The following is a 20,973-nucleotide window of genomic DNA, read 5'->3' on the forward strand; positions in this document are numbered from 1 at the left end:
GTAGATGCTGCCTCACTTATTTGAAAACCCAAATACAGTAATAAAATGGGATATGTGAACTGCAACATACCATACTCTTCTCCCATTGCCTCCAGAGGTGTTTTATACAGTTTGCTGAAGAAGGACTCAGGGTGAAGTGCAACGGCTGCTCCAACACAACTTACTGCCAAGGCTTTTACACTGACTCTCACATCTCTATCAGGAACTAAAGCTGCGGGGAAGAAACAAAAATTATTAAAAGGAAGGTCTTTAAAAGCTTCCTGCCTTGTTTTAAATTTAATTAATAACACTATATAAAATAAAATAGCTTAGCCTGTACAAAAATATGAAGGCAGAGCAAGCAATTCCAGTTTGTCAGAGGCAGCAGTGATATACAGGCTGCTTTTTTACTTTCCTCAAATGAACAGCATTTGAAATATATTTGAAATACTCTAATACAGCCATAACATACTTCCAGCTCACCTCCTTCCAAAACCAATACATTATATGGGCATGTGAGCAATTAAGAGTATAGAAAAGGGAAAAAGAACAAACACCTTAAATCAGTCATAAAGCATGACAGGAATGTGGTTAAGCCCCATCCCTGGATGCATTTTAAAAAATTGCAGATGTGGTGCTTAGGGACTGCCACACAAAAACATCCAATATTTCCAATAAAGTGAGATCAAAACCAAGACAGAGCAAAGTGATCACACTTCCAGCTTCCTACATTGAGAGACACAGAGAGCCAATGAAGGTCAAAGACAAACATACCTCCTTTGTCCCCAGTGAGCAGGAAGGAGGCCGACAGCAGCCTGACGCAGTGCACCAGAGGAGCACAGTCTCTGTCAGTGTAGTGCCCGATGTCCCCTTTTACCCTGGAGGGCTATTGAAGGCAAATCACAATGCTTATACAGAGAAAAAAAATCATCTTCAATTGAAAAAAAAATATTAGCACAAGATTTAGAAATACTGCACATCCTCAAATGTCTAAAGGTTTAATACAAAATGAGTATATAATATTCATATGAAGTTTAATATATATTCCAAAAAAAGGCCTCAAAGTGCAATGCTTTGGAGAAGTTTATATCCTGTATCAGAACTGGTTCAATTTTATTACAGAAATATTTTATTGTAGATTTTTCTAAACTACCTAGACTTGCTATTTGCATGTGAAGAGCATACTAAACCACTTGTTGCCACCAAACTATGGAAACTTTGTATGAAAAGCATATTATTTCTAAGTTGTTTTCTGTAGTTTCACATTTAGAATTCCCCAATAGTCCAAGCTGATCTAATTCTGCCTGCCACAAATCAAACTTTCATCCCAGCTCAGAACAATGTCCAAAGATAAAGTAAAAAAATATAAGAGGAAATCAGTAACTTGTAGTTAGAATGGCACCAGGCTCAAAGACTAATCTCTGAGGAGATCATGAAGTTACCTACACAGGTAGCAATCAGCACAAAGATATTTCAAGTAAGAAAGTATCAGTGTAGCCTACTAATGCACAGACAAAAAGGGTCTGTGTTCTCAGTAGGGTGTTCTGATATGGCTTTGCTGGTGATGATTGCATTTAAGATATCAACACTTAGATATTCCCCCTATGGTAAATTAAATTCAGGCTGTAACTCAGATTCCCTACCAACCTGAGTTCTTTGACCTATAATGAGGTACATCACATATACATGCTTCCCACATTTACCACTAGAATTTACTTCATCATAACTGTAATTTTAAATTTTTTTTGAACTTAATTGTTTTGAACTTTAAAACTGACCACTGTGATTACTCCTCACCTTGTTCTCATGATCACCAGCATCTGCTGCATCTTCTTTGGATGTAAATCGATCCACGCTGCTATCAGAGGGCTGTCTACTATGGCTCATGGTTTTCAGCAGGTGAGACTGTTGAAGAGCTTTAGAAAAAGAAAATTCATGAAATATCATTTCAGATGCAAACTAAAAGCACTTAATTAAACTTAATTATACCAACATGAAAAACAAATTAGCAGTGATCAAAACAAGTGATTGATCACAAGTGTTGAAATATATTTCTTATTTCACATATCCATCTAGTTATTTGTTTTTTGTATCCATTACACGAGTCTTCACTCCCTTCAAGTGCAGATGCACCTGAACACCTGTCTAATGGTGCCACCTGTCTGGCCCACCCCTGTATTTATCGACATACCAAGAGAAGAATTTCTGAAGGACTCTGAAGAATCATCTTGGAGAATATTTGCAGCTTCATCTTCCTCATCCTGTAGCTGCCCAATTTGCATTCCAGAATACTGTCCTTCAGCACCCTCCAAAACCTACACAGTGCAAGGATAGGACTTAAAATAATTTCTCTTTACACAGCATATTAAATTTGAAACATGCAGTGTTAGTAATCTAGAAAGAGTCTGGAAGCAAGTATGAGCCTGATAAATGTTAGTGTCCAGCTGCATGTAAGCCCAAAGCACTTCCCCTCCTCCTGCAACTCTTGGGCTATTGGAGGCCACAGTTCCATCTGAGAGTCTCTCAGCTGGGCTATGAACTTGGCTACCAACAGGAACCAAGTAAAACACTCAGGCCATTGCTCCCCTTGCTCCCTCATCACAAATGTTTCTCTCTCAGCAGTTACAAATCACAACCAACACCTTTACTGCCACAAGCTGAACTTGGCCCATAACTCCCCCATAACCTCACTTGTCCTGGATATGTGAAGTCAAACTGAGAACACACTGTGTAGGACAAAACACACTGTGTAGGACAAAAAAGGAGAAATAATTTTAAAGTATTTTAATTTCTTCATTCAAAGCCAGAAACCACTAAAATGGACTCATATGGATGAGAGTTTGACCCTTGGAACCAAGGCAATATATAGGCAGTAGGTATATGGAAAAATAACCATAAAAATTAATCATAACGATCAATGACAGTGAAGTAAAAAGAACAATTTCACTAATTTTATCAGAAAACAGGATGCTTCTTCAGTTACTTCCTGTCTTTAAAAGCATCTGGAAATTGTTAATTAAAAATCTTGCGTGTCAGTAACTTGAACAACCACTTAGTCTGTAAATTATGAAAGGATAATTTTACACGTAATTACTGCTTGTAAACAGTATGCCAACTGACAAGGATTTGCATAAACACCTTGTGCCAATAAACACACCTTGTCAATAAATGCCTGCTCACTTTGGCCTCTGCACTGCCTTCGTTTAATTCAGAGAGCACTTATCATCACTCCTTTGGTTCTTGAATTCTCACACTTGCAGAAGTATTTGCTTAGCATGATTATAAACTTACTATTTTTTGTAGTGCTAAGAGACTATTATTCTTCCAAATTGCTACAAGAAAACTAGAGCCAAAAGTTTGATAATGTTTGAAAAAGTCTTAAGAAGTTCTAAATTTTCTCCCTTTTGAATTTTCTGCTCTGGCTCCCAGTAACTGTATTTTTGCCGGTTTTATTACAACCTCACAATACAGTTGCCCAAGAGAGACAAATGTCCTAAAATAGATATACTGTATGCACATTTCAGGTGTTTATTAGATATGTAACTGCTACATTTGTAAATCATGCAGCATTTACCCATTAGAGGAGAAATCCTTAAGATGGAATAAAAAGGAAAAAAAAAAATGATGAGTTGTGCTTGCCAAGTGTAAAAGCACAGGCAGAAGGCAGTGTGAAGTATTGTGCTCCAAAAATATTCCTTTAACATTGCAAATAAACTGTTCACCCTTTAACACTTCCATTAACCCACCTGCACCAAAACAATTATTAATATATCTATACAAAATTAAGGATATACTACTAAGAGGATATATTTATGTCAAGACTTTGATGTTGCCACTCTTTCAGTGAGTGAAATCTGTAATGCCTCCACATGACCTACCCAGAGAACACACTGATTACAGCTTTGTAGTTTTTCATTATTGCTGAAGTGAAAGTGTTAAACGGAGGTCAAGCTCTCCAATGGAGGTGTGAGCTGCTGACCTTTCCACTGTTACTAGCTGAGGATTGAAAAGTAGAAGACGAGTAAGGAGACGAATCCAAGTCTGGGCCCTCCATGGAAGAGCTCTGAGATATGTCGGGCCCCTCAGTAGAAGGAGATCCCCCCTCTGCCCGCTGCACACTTACAATTTCAGAACTGTCTGAAGGGGTTACAGCAGAGTCTGGACCTTCTGTAGTAGTCTGAGAGCTATCACTAATTGGTGAGGAAGCCTGTGTGCCATCATTCAAATCCATAGTGGCATCTGACTGGACAGCACTGATCTGGCTGGAGCTCCGACTGAGCACTTCATCATCCTCCCCTTCAGCAGCTGAGCTTGTCAGATCACAACCTGCCAGGTCCACGGAGTCTGACTGCAGCGTATGCTGCGAACGGGGCTGCTCCGTGATGATGTCGTGTCCCGTGGGATCAGCAGCCGAGCTCCCCACTGACCCGCCTGTCGACACACCTGATGAGGAAGCCAGTTCACTGGTTATCTCACCCTTCACAGAAGCTGCAAAACACAGGCATTTATGAGTCAATCCAGTGTTTGAATTTGTGTTTCACTCTCGACATGAAAACACAGGCTAAACCACATGTTAAACTAGGCTAAGGAAAGCGTGTAATGAAACAGTTAAACTACAGGCAGGAAAACAGGCATCTTATAAAGATGCCACCCCATCTCTTTAAAAAAAGAATGCAGTCAACTTCACTAAGTTTGACATTCAGCAGTATTTATGGTTTCAGTTTTGTTTACCATGCTTTTTGAATGCCCATACACTTCTTCACCACCATAATGACTTGCACGTTTTGCAGAGAGCAATAACAGAATGTATTTGCTGGCTGCACTGCTAAAAAGAAAGGCAGGTACCTGCAAATGATGCAGCACTGACATCAGATCGGGTTTCAGAATCATCATCCAAGCCTTCTTCTTCACCAAGAAGTACTTTACCTGAGAAGTGATATAAGAAAAACCTTTAGTTTTCAACAATTATGGTCAGTTTGAAATGTTGAACAGCTGAAGTCAGATGTGAAACCTATTTTTAAAGATGTTTATCCAAATAATTTTTCATAGCTATGACAGATAACAGACAAAAGAAAGAAGGGAATGAATAAAGTGTACATCCAGTCCCTCACTAATTCATCAGGAAAGAAACTTGCAGCAGTGATAGGGAAACAGAGTTAAGTAATTTTATTTACCAGTGCAACCATTCAGGGAACTATCTACAACCTTATTACTTTTAGTTTATTTTTTTGAACTAAATTTAGGATCCCACTAATTTCATCAAGTATGTGCTATTCCTAAGGACTTGATACGTAGGATCTGGATGTCTGCCCTCAACTCAGAAGGGCATTAATTACACCACAAGTAATAGAATAAATAACCTCTTCCTCAAGGCTACAAAAATTATCAAAGGCTGCTCAAAACTCCAAAGATAACAGTACAGAAAAAGCCCAGGGGGAAGAGCAGTGCAGACTAGAAGCACAAGACAACAGAGATGGGACAGGGTGATGAACCATGGACAACCATGGAGAGCTAAGGATTACTAAGGCAAAAAAATCTTCAGAGATGCTTTTGCCATAAGAAACTTGAGAACCACTTCTAACATAACCCAACCACCACAGAGTCCTCTTACTCACAGAGGATTATCTGCTTATATTACAGGCAGTGGAAAGAGAAAGATACTGTAGATGCACATTGCCTGGAAGGCAACCAAGGACACAACTGCACTGAAAAGTCTGTCCACGGGACAGCACGTGGAGTGCAGAGGGAGCTGCTAAGCTCATCCTTCTACGCCTTACAAGTCCCTTGCTGAAACAGGGATTCGCAGTAAGTGCTGTGAGAAGGACCATTTTGCTTAGACCACCAAGCTGCAATGGTAGTCTAAGATTCATAATGCAAGAAACTAATATTTAGAAAGCTCTGGGTGAATACCTTTGTACTTCATTCAAGTTAACTAGGGGTAAAATAGCATTAATACACTTTTGTATTAATTTCTTTTTCTCTACTGCTTTCATACATAGCAGTACCACTGTAAAATTACCTTCCTCTGAAAAGCATCATTTATGATACTCTAACCTGTAAGTAAGGCAGAAAAGCAAACATGGCATTTCCATATTCCTTCTATGTAAAATGACAGTAATTGAGAACTACATACTCCTATGAATGAATGATTAAAATCCTGCTAGAAGTTCCCAACAAAAAGCATGAAATATAATATATTCTTCTCTATTATTTTTCACATTTACATCCATTTCACTGAAACAAACCAGGATGTTCTTCTGTTTTCTATGGCTGACCACTTCTAAAAATAAGTGAAAGAATGAGAACACTGAAAAACAGTCATTAGGCACATTTGGTTTTGTATGCTTAAATGTATTAAATGAGCATATAACACATGCCGCAGGATACTTTCCCTCTATTTGATAAGAAAAAAATCCAGTTAAGTTGCTTTCAAAACATAGGCTTTGATTTCAAAAGGAATTTTCAGCCTTTTTTGCAAATAATCTTCTGAAGTTGAAACATAAACGAACCAATGCAGGCCAGCTGCTCAGAACTGAAGCTGATCTGATGCAGCAAGATTACAAAGATGTGAAACAGAGATTTCTGTAGATCAGCCTCACTTTACACCCCTACACACAAAGGAGCATCACAGCTTGAGAAGTCCCATCCATTGCCCACTGTCATTACTCTGTATGACTGCAAAATGACTTCAAGGAGGAAGTGGGAATAGGCTTGGATTTTCCCTCCTTTCTACAACAGGAAATGAACAATTCACAATCTGAAAACAAACCTGTACAAAGCACAGAACTGTGAAGTGATTTCTTCAAATTGTTTATGCCATTGTTTAGACCACAAAATCTTCATACCATAATCTTGAAAAAGGATGACAGCTGATGACTCATACATGTTTTCTCACCAAGTGAAAGATTAGTATTTGAACAAGTACTTTAATTGAATTTACAGTATTTTATTAATACTTCAAAGTTACACTGAAGACTACCAACAAGACAAGCAATCTAAATGATTATTTACTATTTTTTATTTACAAGTGATATGCATTGTTATTCTGATTTGTTGCATTCTGTCTCACCTTTAGATGCTGCAGCAATATCTACTTTCAGACACCCATTCTTTCAATGTGTCCTTTCTAAACTAGAAATGATAACTGTGTCTGTAAGCACTAGTTCATTCAGCTTTAACCACTACTTTACATTTTGGTATACCCTTAAAGCATACAGATAAAGTTATTTAAGCATTATGAGATTCCTTGCACATGAAGATTGAAGAACATCTGGAGAAAGTCTAAGCTGTAATGATGTTTCAAGTTTATATAATCTCATTTAGTTTTGAACTACTTTTCCTTGAGTTTTTCTATTCAGCATTGCACATCTCTTGCTTACTAATGCTTGCAGTGACTACACTACACTCAAACAGTTTCACTGCAATAGAAACATTTTGCTCACCTAATGCAGGTGATGAAAGTGTTACACAGCTGTACCTAGACTGATTCTGTCATAGGGACATGACTGGTTTAAATCAAAATGTAAACATACAACTAAATATTAAGTACTTTCATGCACAAACTGGGAAAAGAATACTTCAGAAGAAACTGTTTAAACTCTTTAAAATCCTGCTAAATGAACTACCTGTTGAAGAAAAAATCTACACAGCCAAGACAAAAATGTATAGAATTAATCATCAAGAACAGAAAAAGAAATAAAAAAGCATCATATTGAAGCATGCAAACATACACATGCATTAGTAAATTACAGAGAAAAAAACAGGCCTAATAAAACCAGGAAAGTTAACTATTTTGCAAGTTACATTAATGGTTAAGTATTACCATGAAAAAGAAGAATGCCCTGTTCAGAGAGATTATTTTTCCATGTGCTCTTAAGAAGTTAAAACTGCATCATAATCATCAACATAACTTTTCCAGTGAACTACAGTAAAAATAAATTGTATTTTTAAAATTATTTTAGAATATCTTGATTGCAATGTCAGAAATTGCATCAGAATTTTTTCACTATTTATAATGATTAAGCTCAGCTGATAAGACAGGCAATTGTGAATGAAGACCCAAGTTCAGCAAGACAATGAAATGGGGAGGGGGAAAAAAAACAACCCCAAAAAAATAAGGAAGGAATGCGATTAAAGATTTGTTTTCAAAAATAATCACCTTTATGCTTTCTTGCAAGAACAGGGCTGCATGAAGACCCCCCTCCAGCTGCAAATCACAGAAAGTAATACATCAGGGCATAGACAGAGCTAATGAAATCATGAAGGAATTCTAATAGCCACAAGTGGGAAACGAAAAAAAAAAAAAAAAACAACCAAACAAAACAAAATAAAACCAAAAACCCACAAAAACAGAAAAAAAAAACAAAGCCAGGAAGAAATAGCAAACTTGTTGCTTTTGAAGTCCAAGGTTTTTTGATCATTTGACACCGAATTTCTTTTAGTATTCTGAGCCACTTGTGTGTAGTTTGCTTTCAAAAATGTGTTTTAAATTTTCTTGCTATGATTGCTTCCAGCTAATAATTTACATTCCAGAAGCAGCAATATTGGCTGACCCATTATTTCAATACAGACTCCTTACAAAAATCCAATCAAAGACTGATTCTTTTGAAACAGGTATGTAGAAGTTAAAGAGAATTTCAAGAACATGCACTCCACAGACAAGAAAGCTGGCAACTGGTTTTAACAGTTAAGGATAAGCTTAAGTCATGCTTTAATTTCATGCTGGTTTTGGTATTCAGCAAGGAGCTCTCAGTTAATACAAACTCTGATTAGGTCTGCTTTTATGAATCACAATTATCAGATGACTGGTAAGAATATTCATTTTGTGAGATAAAAAAAAAAGTCAGCATATTTAACTGCTTTGTGTAACAAAAAAAATCATCAACACAAACTGTAAAAAAAAACCTCTGAAGCTTGTCATTAATCAATGAACATATACCCACTTAAAAGAAGGAGGGAAAAACTTCTACTGTACCTGGGGAAAAAAGAATGCCATGCATAGCTGCATACATTTCATTTAACCTTCATTCTTTTGCTAATAAGAAGAACTAGAGCTGATGATGTATGTTCATTTCCTTTTACCACATCTACCAAAAGCAGAGCTTACCTATAAGTTCCACTATGCTCCCACTGCGGCTCCTGCTGGCAGGTTCATCTTTGGATACACTGACCTGAGCAATGCCCCCGCAGGCAGTCAGGGCATGGAGCAGTTCAGGGGGGGGTGTTCTAAAGAGCTGCTGGAGCAATTCTAAAGCTCCAGTCACAACATTATGGTCCTGATGCTGGGTATAGTGCAGAGTCAGTTCATAAACCTGAAAGGCAGCAGAGCACAGGAATAAGTCTCTATGAAGACAGAACATACTATGTGTCTTACCCTATACAACATCAAATTTCAGAAATGAATTAAGACTAACTGATGCTCAGTATATATGATCTTCACCACAATCTTCCAAGGGGGAAATGTCAATCGATTGTAGCCACTTAACTGCCTTTTTGGTAGAAGTCTGGTCATTACTTATCAATAATTCCCCTCACTGGATCAACTATCATTTATCAAGATAAAGAGCAATTTGAGAATTCAGAGTGTTCAGTATCAGACAAATGCTGGATCACTATTTATTTATTTCCCTCCCAATTAGTACTCTTCAGGTAAGAGTTATTAAGGTTATTATTCATATTTTACCTGTGTAAGTTGTTCTGGTGAAGGTGAAATCTCTGTTTCTTTCCTTGTTACACCAAAACTGCCTTTCAGGCTGGTATCTTTTACTTGTTGTTGCAATAAAGGTATGAGATACCTTAGTGTAAGTAAAACACCCAGAATTAAAAGAGTAGGACGATCATCTTCTACAGGAACCAACAAGCCTGAGGGGAGAAACAAAGTGGCCAAATAACTTACTGACAGTGGTTAGTTTCAACACAAACAATGTTATTTCATGTAGTCCATATAACAGCTTCTTTAAATTAAAAAAACCCAACAAAACAGAGCAACCAAAACCTAGCAGCAATTTAAGAGTGTTTTCCAAATGTAGAAACATTTGAAAATATGTATTTTATACTACTGATAATCAATTAAGCAGTATGGGAGAATGATCAGAGGACCCTGTCTCACCTTCCCTGTTTCCACGCTTTATTCCATAAAACCACAAAATTTCATTCTTTTTAATAGCTGATGCTTTCATCAAATGATGAAAGCTCCTCTCACCTGCCTCCTCTCTCCACTTGACAGCTTACATTCAAGTGTAATTCTCTTGCTCACAGATGCACTACTATCCTAATGAATATATTTGCACATTGCCCTGTTTTGGAAACTTTCTTCCATATACCTACCTGGTAATCACAACCAACCCAAAGCATATTACAAACTAATATAAGTTATGGAAAACACAACCTTCTATCCAGGGAGGAGAAAAAAAAATCAGAATCAATTCTTAGAGTTCCTATTTGTGTTTCTGTTTGAATTCTACATCATTGCCAAGGACATTATCACACATCACTTTAGAGGGAGGAAAGTCACAATGTAGCATTTGAATTTTTCACACTTCTTGAAAGCAGCAAGGCTAACACGATAACACCTCGTGTATCTGTTGGTCTCCCTTATCTCTCCTTTTGCAAGACAGTCTACATAGTAAAGAACCCCTTGTCAATGACAAAACTGAGGCAAGTTTCCACTGAAAGCCAGAGACGCCTCTTGCCGTGACTTGCAAAATAGCCTGAAGACCACGCAAACTTCCCAGCTGAAGAAATAAGGAAGTATTACCTGATACAAAATTGTGCACTTTAAATAAAAAAAACCTCAAATTCTGCTTTAAGTTATAACAGAATCTATGTGGTGGTCCTTCTAAGAAAGGTCACAGAGTATGTGATCATGGCCTAGAGCAGAGCAGGGTACCCTCCACCTCAGACCTGCTGCACTAGCAACCAAGCTGATGGACCATGCAAGTCTTCAGACTCCTGATGCTGTGCAAATTCACCCAGAATCCTTAGACCTCTTTTTCCAGTAACCTACTTGCTTCCCAAGCCTCAGCTACTTGTTTTCAATATTACTTACTAGCACTGAAGCATAGAGAGAGAGACAAACAGCTTTAGAAGTATATTTCTCTAAATTAACATCAGATAAAGTATCAGCAGTGTAACTGGTAGCCGAAGTATCCTTCCTTTACCTGAAAGCCTTTCACATATACAGAGTGATACATATTCTTACATATTCAGAAAAACATGTAATGTTACTTACACATAAAGCTTTTTTTTTTTGCTCTGAATCTTACCTAAAAGCACATTCAATAACCAGGCATAAAAATACTGTGCTCTTCGTGAATGTTGACAGATGCTTACTGCTGATCCTGCTGCTGTTCGACGGATAGTGGGGGAACTGGATTTAAGATTAGCTATGAAAGCCTTCAACAAAACCTAGAAACAAAGACACCTCACTTAACTTTTTATCAGAAGTGAACTAAGAAGCCAGTAAATTTATTTTTCATTTATTCAAAGCATTACTTCGTGCACATCAAGCAAAGGCAACTACTGCCTTAATTCAAACATGCAGCTATTGTACCATCTGACTGGTAATGTTGATAACTCACCATGCTTTGGGATATAACAGGGAGCACTAATAGGGTAAAGAAAGGTACCTTAATCTCATTGTCATTTGCAAAATTGCCGAAGGCTGCCATGATTTTGGGTATTGCTGCAGCCAGCGTCTCTTGTACCGATTCTTCGGGTCTCTTACTTATCCGTGTCAGACAGGGCAAAAGGTTCACCAAATACGGCCTAAGTATGGCACAGGAGGAAAACTGATGTGAGATCAGAACAACTGTACCCTTCTAAGTATTTATAACTCATACTCTAGTTCTGTGGTATTACTAAATCATACAAAAATGTATACTTGTTAGCTACACAGAACATAGAAAAAAAAAATGAAGACTTCAGAATGCAAGAGAATACACTTAAAAGATCCAAGTCATTATCTTTACAAGTCTTTCCCCCTACAGTAATGCATAGCATAGAACTAAAACTCCATTAAAAAACACACAGATGAAATAAATTCAGAGAGAATAAGGTGATAGCAATTCCTCCAACCTCCTAATTATATACTTAAAACTTCCAAACAGTAACATTCTGTTAACATCTGTATTTCTTTAAAGGTTCTTTGTGAAGTTCATTATTAGAATGTGTTTACCTGCACTTTTGAGGCCGAACTAGATGGGCAAGCTCAGCAAATCTCCAGAGTGCAGCACGCAGACTTCTTGAAGCACCATTCTAGACAGAGTATATAACTATCACATTTCATCATGCAAAACCATTCCCTACAAAAAAACTGCCTATAACATACAATAGTGTATATTTTACTTAAATAGATAAAAATACAAGGTGTCTGGAAATTATAAGTTTCCTCTAGCCAAAGGAAGTCAAGTCAGTTCCATGACTACCTTCATTTTTCCAGCTGGCATTTCTGAGTAATCTAAAATTAATAATAAGGAACACCACAAAAGAAAAGGAAGTGTTTGAGATCTCTGCTCTGCTGAAATCTGCTTAAAATACCACAGAGAAAGGCATCAGCCAACAAAGAAACACTGATGATATGAGAGTCTGAAAATCACTGGAACACTTGCAGAGATATAAATAAAGCATAAAATTGACAGCAGTGAAGATATGCAAATAAACAACATTCATGTTCTGAGTGCACCAAAGGAAAAATCAGCATACTGATCTGCAGCACTGATAATGGATTGACAGCTGAAGTTTAGTATCTATTTGCCTGGACTGACACCTTCCATTGTGCACCTAACTTAAACCAGAATACCCTTACATTGGTGTCTAGGGATGTAGTACAATTCCCTAATGTCGGAAATACAGAAAACTGTGGAAGTCAATAGATGCCTAGGAGGGTGTCTACCTAATGTAGCTCAAACCCAACCAAAATGCTTCTCAAATTGAGTCCCGTGAAGGAAGACAAAGCTGAGATGTTTAAAAAGTGTCATTTCCTTATTACTTTCTTCAGCTGGTATATCAAAGGCTTGCTAGCGTGACAAGTAAAAAATACTTGCATCTGAATTACAAAATGTGCATTTCTCAGGTTCACAGCCAAACAACAGATTCTGGCACGGCTTCTGAAGTGATCCTGATGCACAAACAAAATTCAGTCTGCTGGCTACTCCTGTTGCACATGCTGCCTCTCTCTCACTTGTCATGAATCCAAGAGCACCTTTCAAGAAGTACATGCCAACTGAATGACAAATTATTTCCTCCTACACCTGGTAATAAATGTGCAGAAACTTCAGAGCAATTTCTATGTTGGTTGTTTTCCGCTAATTAGGTAATGTCCATTTCCACACCCACAAAAATACTGCATGACATTAAGGTACAGCAGTACAGTAGGATATCCATACATGGCCCTACATCTAACAGAGGAAAAGCTATGCACATTGGTTTTGTGACTTATATTCTAGAGCTCTATTCCCCCCAAAAATGGAAAAACCCAGTATCATTACTGTCTGACAAGTAACACCTCTATTTTCTCTCTATACAAGCCTGACCACATGTTTATAGATGCAAGAGACACAATTTCAGTGATACTGTCCTAAACATAGCATTTCTTTTCTGCAGTTACAAACTTCAAAAAGGCTATTACTAAATTTCTTCCTGTGGACATAATTATATTGTACCTTTGATAGCTAGAGAGATGCTTCAGTATTTTTCCCTATGCCTCTGTAAGAATCTGTAAATATACATCATACATTCATAAAGTAGTTGTATCAGGTTACTTCAAGCTTTAATTCTCCATGAGGTTGTGTCAATTAAGAATGCCACTGTCCTCCATCTACTTTTCATCACCTATTTGGTGGTCTGAGTTATTCTTTCCAGCTTAGTCAGTGGAGTAAACATCATGAATTATTCCTTTGGGTGGGGAGTCACTAAGGTTAACTCAGATTGCCTTCAAACCAAATGCTCACACATTTTCTGCCAGCTAAACTTTCAGGAGTGGTTAAATCAAAACACTGGGGGACAGCAGTGAGGAATTCAGTAGAATAATACTTTAAAACAATCACAAATCCTTCTAAAAATGAAGATTTTACCTCAGTCTTAAAAGACAAACTACTAAGTTACACTAATGCTACATTCCAATATACTAGAACACATACTAAATAGCACATTTCAGAAGAAAGAACATGAAAGAAAAATCACTCACCTTTTTTATCTCTTTATAGAGTTCTAACTGTAACCTGGGAAGATTGGAATCCATCAAAGCCTGCAATAAAATGCATTGAGATCATACTGTATCAGAGGGGAGGTGCTTTACAGGAAAAATGTTACACTTGCAGTAAAACAGCTTAAAACAGGCACAGAACTATCTAAGGGTCCCTGTATTTGACAGATAACTAAGGAAGTGATAAATACTGAGAAGAGACACCTTTATCCTTCAAACAAATGTGGACAAACTCCACAAACTCTAACAGTTATTTGCAGTAAATACTGAGATTTCTGACTCTACCTGCAAAAGGCCATATGAGATCAGTCCACAAGCAGAGCTGACCTCTTGTGCTTTCTGGCAATCACCAGAACAGGTACTCATGAACAGAACATTAAAACACAAGAATAGCATTCACAAGCAGCAAAAAGGCATTCCCTGCTATACTCCCCCATTGTCAACTAGACTCCTACTATTTCTCAAACTGAAGCTGTATTTGTACCATTACTTTTAAAAGCCCCTGAAAATCCTTTGTTTCATCAATCAGCCAATTTTCTGCATCCAGTTAGTACACACTTCACGAGGAGTTCTGCATACCAGAAGTGTCACATCCCAGGATCCAATCAAGCACACAGCAACAGAGTTCAAACCTGCAGCCTGGCTAAAACCCAGTGTACATGAAATGAAGTAAGCACAGAGAAGCAGTAATTTTCTATTCACTCCAACTTGGTCATTCTCTACCTTCAAAGTATTGGAGAATAAGAAGATATGAAAATATAATTTCTTCATACAGAACAATTTGTATATATATGGTTACCCTTCCTCCTCTATTTTCCCTAGGGTATATTTATGAATATTTCCATCAGCTCCTCCTCCACTGAGATGAGACCCTCATACAATCTGAAAGTGCCTACATTGTGAATTCATACAGTGCTATATTGTGGAGTATTTAATTTTTTATTCCTTGCCTAATAATTTCTCCATTTCTAATTTTCTAACTGCCTTCCTGGCTACTAACCATTAAACTCACATCTTCACAGGATTACTCCTCACGACTACAAAATCTGCTGGCACCCACTGAGCTAGAAGTCACAACTGCTTCAGCACAGTGAGTAGAGTGCCTGTGGTTCCTCCAGAGCATGACTTCCCCAGCCAAAATTGTATGCTCCAAAACTCCATTCACCCCAATTACACCTGTTACAATACAATGGCATTGCCTTCCCAAAAAAAACCTTACCTGGGTTGTATCTTTATATTAACATAAGCATCCCAACTACAGACTGCAGGTGCCATGACAGGAGCAGGTAGGATTTACTTCACATGACTTAGTTTTTATGAGAAGTTTACTGCACCTATATATATATATATATGAGGATATCAAGCAATACAAAAAGACCCCAGCTATTATTTGGCTTTGAAGCTTTGTCCTTACAACACACCCAACTACAGGAACTCTTTTTGTTAGTGTATAGCTATATTTTTAGCAGGCTAGAATCTATAATGTCATCATTGGAAAAAAAGCATAGTCAGCTCTAAACTAACTACAATAATAAATTCCAATTACTGAGGCCAATTGTACTGCAATCTGTGTGAACAGTCCCACCAGTATCATTAGCACAGAGAATACTACAACATCATGCATCAGCTTTAGAGACAGGACAGTTTGACCTTATCCACAGAAACCTGCAAAGTCCCAACTTGGTATTTTTTCTTTTAAAGATATCACCACGGTTATTTAAATTTTGAGCCATTTATGCTGTCTTTGAGGTTCTGACAGGTAAGTGTAGTGATACTTGCAGATGACTTACAGAGTGTTGATCTAAAGTTATGTGTTCAGCCTTGTCTGCACAGAAGAGTTCATTTTCTAGTTACAGTAATGAGCATCAACTCCAGACAGACACACAGTTACACAAGTAATGCTTACATCTATAGTTTTTATTTCAAGAGAAGCTACAAAGCATCCAACTAGCAAAAGAATTAGCCTCTATAAATGCCTGAGATACTAAAAAAAGGCTGAACTTTAACTAAAATGCAAGCTTAGGGGCCCAACACCTCTGTTCTACTTACCACAAGCATCACTGGTATTTGCACAAGCAAAAATAAAACTGGACATTTTTTTGTTTCTGCATTTATACACAAGAGTCTGCCCAAATTGCTAAATTGCTTCCACACAACATAAAGCACAGAAACAGAATACAAGGTACACCTCGCTTCCATAACAGTCTGATACATCCAAGTGTGTGAAATATCACAACTGTTACCACTTCAGAGCTGAGACCAACTGGTAAGCTTAATGACTGATAGAAGATGCTGTCATTTAAAACCACTTTAATCTTGAAAACTAAACAAACTACCATACAAACATTTGGAAGAAAAATTAGGTTTTTCAAGTTACCCTGAAACATGCCAGAGAGCAACAATATTAAATAGATTAGAGAATTTATGAAGTAAATTTTATACCAAGCCTATGCAAGTGTTCCATGGAAAGTAGGAAATAAGCTTATATTCTTTAAGACTGTTTCAGAGCAGCTTTTAAAGCAAATTGAGTTAAATAATAATGTATGCATCTCATAGAGCACTCTCCCTCCAACAGAAAAACATTCAAAGTGAAGAGAACAAAGTGCTGTTGGACAAAACAAAAAAATCGAGGAACTCGCACTTCCTCATTCCTTATCATTATGGAACACACTACACAATCTGTAAACTTAAGCACTTTGCATCAACTACATTACTTATGCAAGTACATAACAGTGTCTTAAAGTTCAAGTATTTCAGAAAAAAACCAAACACAAAAAAGGGAAGTGAACACAAGCCTCTTCTGGAAGCAGCAGTTTCTACAAATTACTCACAAGGTTAATTTTAAGATATTTTGAATCAAGATTTAGACCTTGCATGACCTCCTGTGAATGCCCATCTGCTGTTCTCCAACAAGCTCTTCATTCTGGATCACAGCAGGGGAACAAACAATCTCCAGAATACCATATTTATTCTAATTACTGCCTGAAATCTCTTCCTCCAAGTCTCAGGAAACCACACTACCTTTCAATCAGTTTTTAAATAATATTTTTACCTTTCCTCATGTTAAGTGTCTTTATGTTTACAGAACAATAATAGGAGTATTCCTCCCACACAAGACGATTTCAGAAAAGCCCACATTCCTGTTTTGGTTAACTTGTAGAGAACAAAGTTAATGAACAATTGAAGACAGGAATAGATCAGAACAATGAATTACATAAGACAAGTTAAATATGTTGATCTGGGCATAAAAACCTCTCCTAAGAGAGAAAGAGCACATAGAGAATTTAGTACAGAAGCTTACTTAGCCCTCTTACATGATGAGATATTATCAACAGTAAGAAAGGCAACTAAAAGAACATCAGGGGATATTCAGACAGGACACTGCATCAAGAAGACACAAAATGTGATAGCAAAAGCTCTTACTTTAATAACTTTATTAAGGCATTCATCTGCAACCATCCGGACATCAGATTCTGCATCCTCACTGCAGAGGAGAAAGAGTTCCATAGCAATGCCCAGCAGTTTCTGAAATTCTGGGGAATTCCTAAATAAACAATCATTAGAAAATTACAACGTGCACCATGAAAATGAACATCAATGATGTTTTTGAAAGGGTTTTAAAATCCAACTTCATATATACTGTACATACATACGCAAGAGCAGAAGGCATTCAGTGCACTAAAGCACTTCATTAGGAGTTGGGAGATCATTTCCCAACTCTTTCCTGCACAACCTGGTAAGGTATCTGACCTCTGTGCCTAAGTTTTTCTGTCTGCAGTAGAAGGAAAGTGCCCACTCCACCAACAGGTAAATAAAAGTCCTTCTTAGATTTTGAGTTGGTTAAAAAGAAACCCACACCATTTCAGTTTTAAATGGAAGATCAGCAATTATAAGGAATCCTCCCAATAACTAACACTCTAGAGTTGTTATTAATCCTAATGAATTAAAGACATTAACAAATAATCAATACATTAAAGACATTGCCTTACCTTAGTGACTGAGCAACTATGTTTTCACATATTGTTAGACAATGATTCACTCGATCTTTCTTGGTAGCTGAAAGTTCTTTCTTTCTAAAGGAAGAAAAAAATGATAATGAGTGTAAGACAAGAGTTCAAAAGTGACCGAACACTTGCTAAAGTAGTGTCTAATCATAACTCAAGAAAAAGATGCATTTGCATTTTCTGGTCACTCCATAAACAGCTGTACACCTACTACCTGCAGACCCAGGACTTCATCTGCAGCTGCTGCTGAGAGCACACATGGGCACACAAGCAAAGGAGAAATATTAGAAAAAGAATATAGAATGAATCATTTAACAGGGAATATCACATTAATTCCATAACTTTCACTGAGAAAATGCTTGGGAATGCAAACTGAAGAATGAAGAAGAGTAAAGGGAAAGGACAGAAAAAATGAGGCAGTCCTAGAACAAAGCAAAAATAAAAGAAAGTGATAGAAAGAAAAAGGTTGGAGAAAATAAGGCAAAAGAACAAAAAATAGCTCATTTAAAAAGACCCTCCTCCTACATACCATCACCTTAGATTTTTTTCTGTCTGCCAATGTCTTGAAACTTCAAGCTGCATTAAATGGACAATTTGCATCTGAACTGCAAATGATGACAAAGCAATGCCATCATACACTGCATTTCTCCACAGGTAATCACAAAAACAGCAAAGCCCAAGGCACAGTCTGCCCATTGAGAATAACACCCCTATAGTAACACTTGGTATAGGCCAGGAAAGGCCAAGCTGAGTGTACAATAAAAAGAACAAAATGCACAGAAACAAAGAATGTGTATTTACAAACAATAGAGAGCACAATATGAAAAGCTTCTCCTTTGCAAAATGAGTTTAACATTCACTTCAACATGATACAAGCTCCTGGAATAGCAGCTCTTCCCTGCTCCACCCCCAATAAAGGAACTGAAAAAAGAGAGCGAGACAGAGTCCCAACTCTGACTGTGAAATTTTATTTAAGTCTGCAATCTCTCCTACTCCTAACTTTACTGACACAGAATCATTTCTAGGAAAGCAGATGTTACTTTTAAATAATTAACCAGTAGCAATACTGGAGCAAAACCACCCACCCAAAGGTATCTCTCCTGAATGTTTCACAATAAAGAATTACCAGTTTCTTCACTCACATTCACATAGAATCTTCCCTTTTGTTTTCTAAGTGAAAACTGATCATTTTTAGTATTTAATTCTCTCCGTAAAATACAGCAAAAATCATGAAACAGCAAAACAGTGTTTCTGAAGTAGAAGTTGGAAAACAATGTGAACAGCCTTGAGTTACATTAACAGCAGTAACACAACATCAAGGGCCAACAGCAAGTAGCCAATAGCACATTAAATTCAGCTAACTCAAAATACAGTGTTAGACAAGTATTTTTAAAGAACTACACTGCATTATTTAGGAACTTCAGCTCAAATAATAGTAGAGGTTTTGAAAAAAAGTCATTAGTATCCCAGTCATCCCAGTATCCCTGTCCCTTTTCTTCCCTCAGGCTGGAAGTGAGGGGTTCAAAAGTCTGTGTTCTGAAGATCTCAATTTTTCTCACAAAGAAAATATCATCCCACCCGAGAAATACTTTCTACTTTTGTAGAAAGAAGTAGAAGTTTAAGGAATAGCTCTGAACAAAGTATTTTTTTCTATTTTAGTTTGGCAGTATTTTATTTAGGCAAGCTAAACAGCCAAGAGGATCTCTTCTTGGACTTAAGACACTGGCAGAATATGAGCAGACAATCTGAATTTGTTCAAGATACACAATGCCTTTCTTTCTCTCCATCTTGAAAAATGTTAAGAGTCATTAGCAGCATTTCAGATCATCTCTAACAAAAAACCAAATACTGTCCAAGATGTCCAGCTGATTTTGCAACGTCAGCACCACCAGCGTGAGCAGGCACCTCAGAAAACGATTAAATCATTTAAACTTTCATGCTAATTTTACCCAGCAGTCCCAATCTCTTATGAGCACCATTTTCAATACATATTCAACCCAAAAATAGAACAGGCACATCTGAACTTGCCCATAAGATCACTATTTCAGATACAAGACCTACTGAAAATATTGCTGACAAAGATTACTTCCAGAATAAAGTTCTCTATTATCTACACATAACATAGCCCTGAGCAAGGCAGGCAGTGGTGTTCAATACTGCTCACACTGGCAGAGATCAATCTCTTGGGCAAATTTCTGTAAACAGAGAGCACCACTAACACATCATCTACACCTTGCTGAAATAAGTAACTTCAAAATTTAAAAAGGCCTGGCTAGAGAAAATATAACTTCCAGAAAAACAATTTAAAGAAATGAAAAGTGGAAGGAAAATGCTTAATGTATATTATGTACATGCACGTATTTTCTGTGCTTAAAGAGGGAAAAGGGTAACAGAACAGTACCTAGAGAGAAAAAACATGATTTTTTTAGTTCAAAAAAACAAACAAAGCTCTATTGAGAAGTATCATGAAGTCCACAGGCAAACTGCTGATGAGCATACCCAGGGGGACAACAACAGCATCACACATTTGATGAATCAATCAGACACATTTGATGAGTAACAGAAGGCAGGAGATACAGAAGCAGCAGTTATCAACAGGAAAGCTCCATCTCACTTACAGAGGAGTTTAATCTCCTGTGTACTTCTACAGACCAGGAAGATCGACAAACAATGTAAGAAAACCAGCAAGACCAAATAATTTTGCCCTTTGAGTCCAGGTGAGCTGACTATAAGGAGATGCAGCTCACCAATGCTCATTTTTATTAGACCTTGAAATTAATAATATGT

The 20,973-nt window shown here is 37.3% G+C and overlaps 1 protein-coding gene across 3 annotated transcripts in view; it reads right to left on the reverse strand.

The window, feature by feature from the left end:
* The window catches only part of HTT (huntingtin), a 77,032-nt gene that overhangs the window by 52,750 nt on the left and 3,309 nt on the right, over positions 1-20,973 (reverse strand). For 2 of the 3 annotated variants that reach the window (XM_053940096.1, XM_053940098.1), the window contains exons 2-16: positions 18,172-18,255; positions 17,606-17,726; positions 14,165-14,224; positions 12,155-12,234; positions 11,607-11,745; positions 11,244-11,385; positions 9,662-9,840; positions 9,086-9,290; positions 8,138-8,185; positions 4,825-4,905; positions 4,103-4,467; positions 2,171-2,294; positions 1,777-1,895; positions 754-865; positions 71-211 (exon numbers count right to left, since the gene is read on the reverse strand). In XM_053940096.1, coding sequence (XP_053796071.1) covers positions 71-211; positions 754-865; positions 1,777-1,895; positions 2,171-2,294; positions 4,103-4,467; positions 4,825-4,905; positions 8,138-8,185; positions 9,086-9,290; positions 9,662-9,840; positions 11,244-11,385; positions 11,607-11,745; positions 12,155-12,234; positions 14,165-14,224; positions 17,606-17,726; positions 18,172-18,255 — 2,000 coding nt within the window. The remainder of the gene's footprint in view (positions 1-70; positions 212-753; positions 866-1,776; positions 1,896-2,170; positions 2,295-4,102; positions 4,468-4,824; positions 4,906-8,137; positions 8,186-9,085; positions 9,291-9,661; positions 9,841-11,243; positions 11,386-11,606; positions 11,746-12,154; positions 12,235-14,164; positions 14,225-17,605; positions 17,727-18,171; positions 18,256-20,973) is intronic. The other variant, XM_053940097.1, reaches the window with a different exon arrangement.

This window comes from Vidua chalybeata, chromosome 4 (assembly GCF_026979565.1).
Source record: "Vidua chalybeata isolate OUT-0048 chromosome 4, bVidCha1 merged haplotype, whole genome shotgun sequence".
In the NCBI taxonomy this organism is placed as follows: domain Eukaryota; kingdom Metazoa; phylum Chordata; class Aves; order Passeriformes; family Viduidae; genus Vidua; species Vidua chalybeata.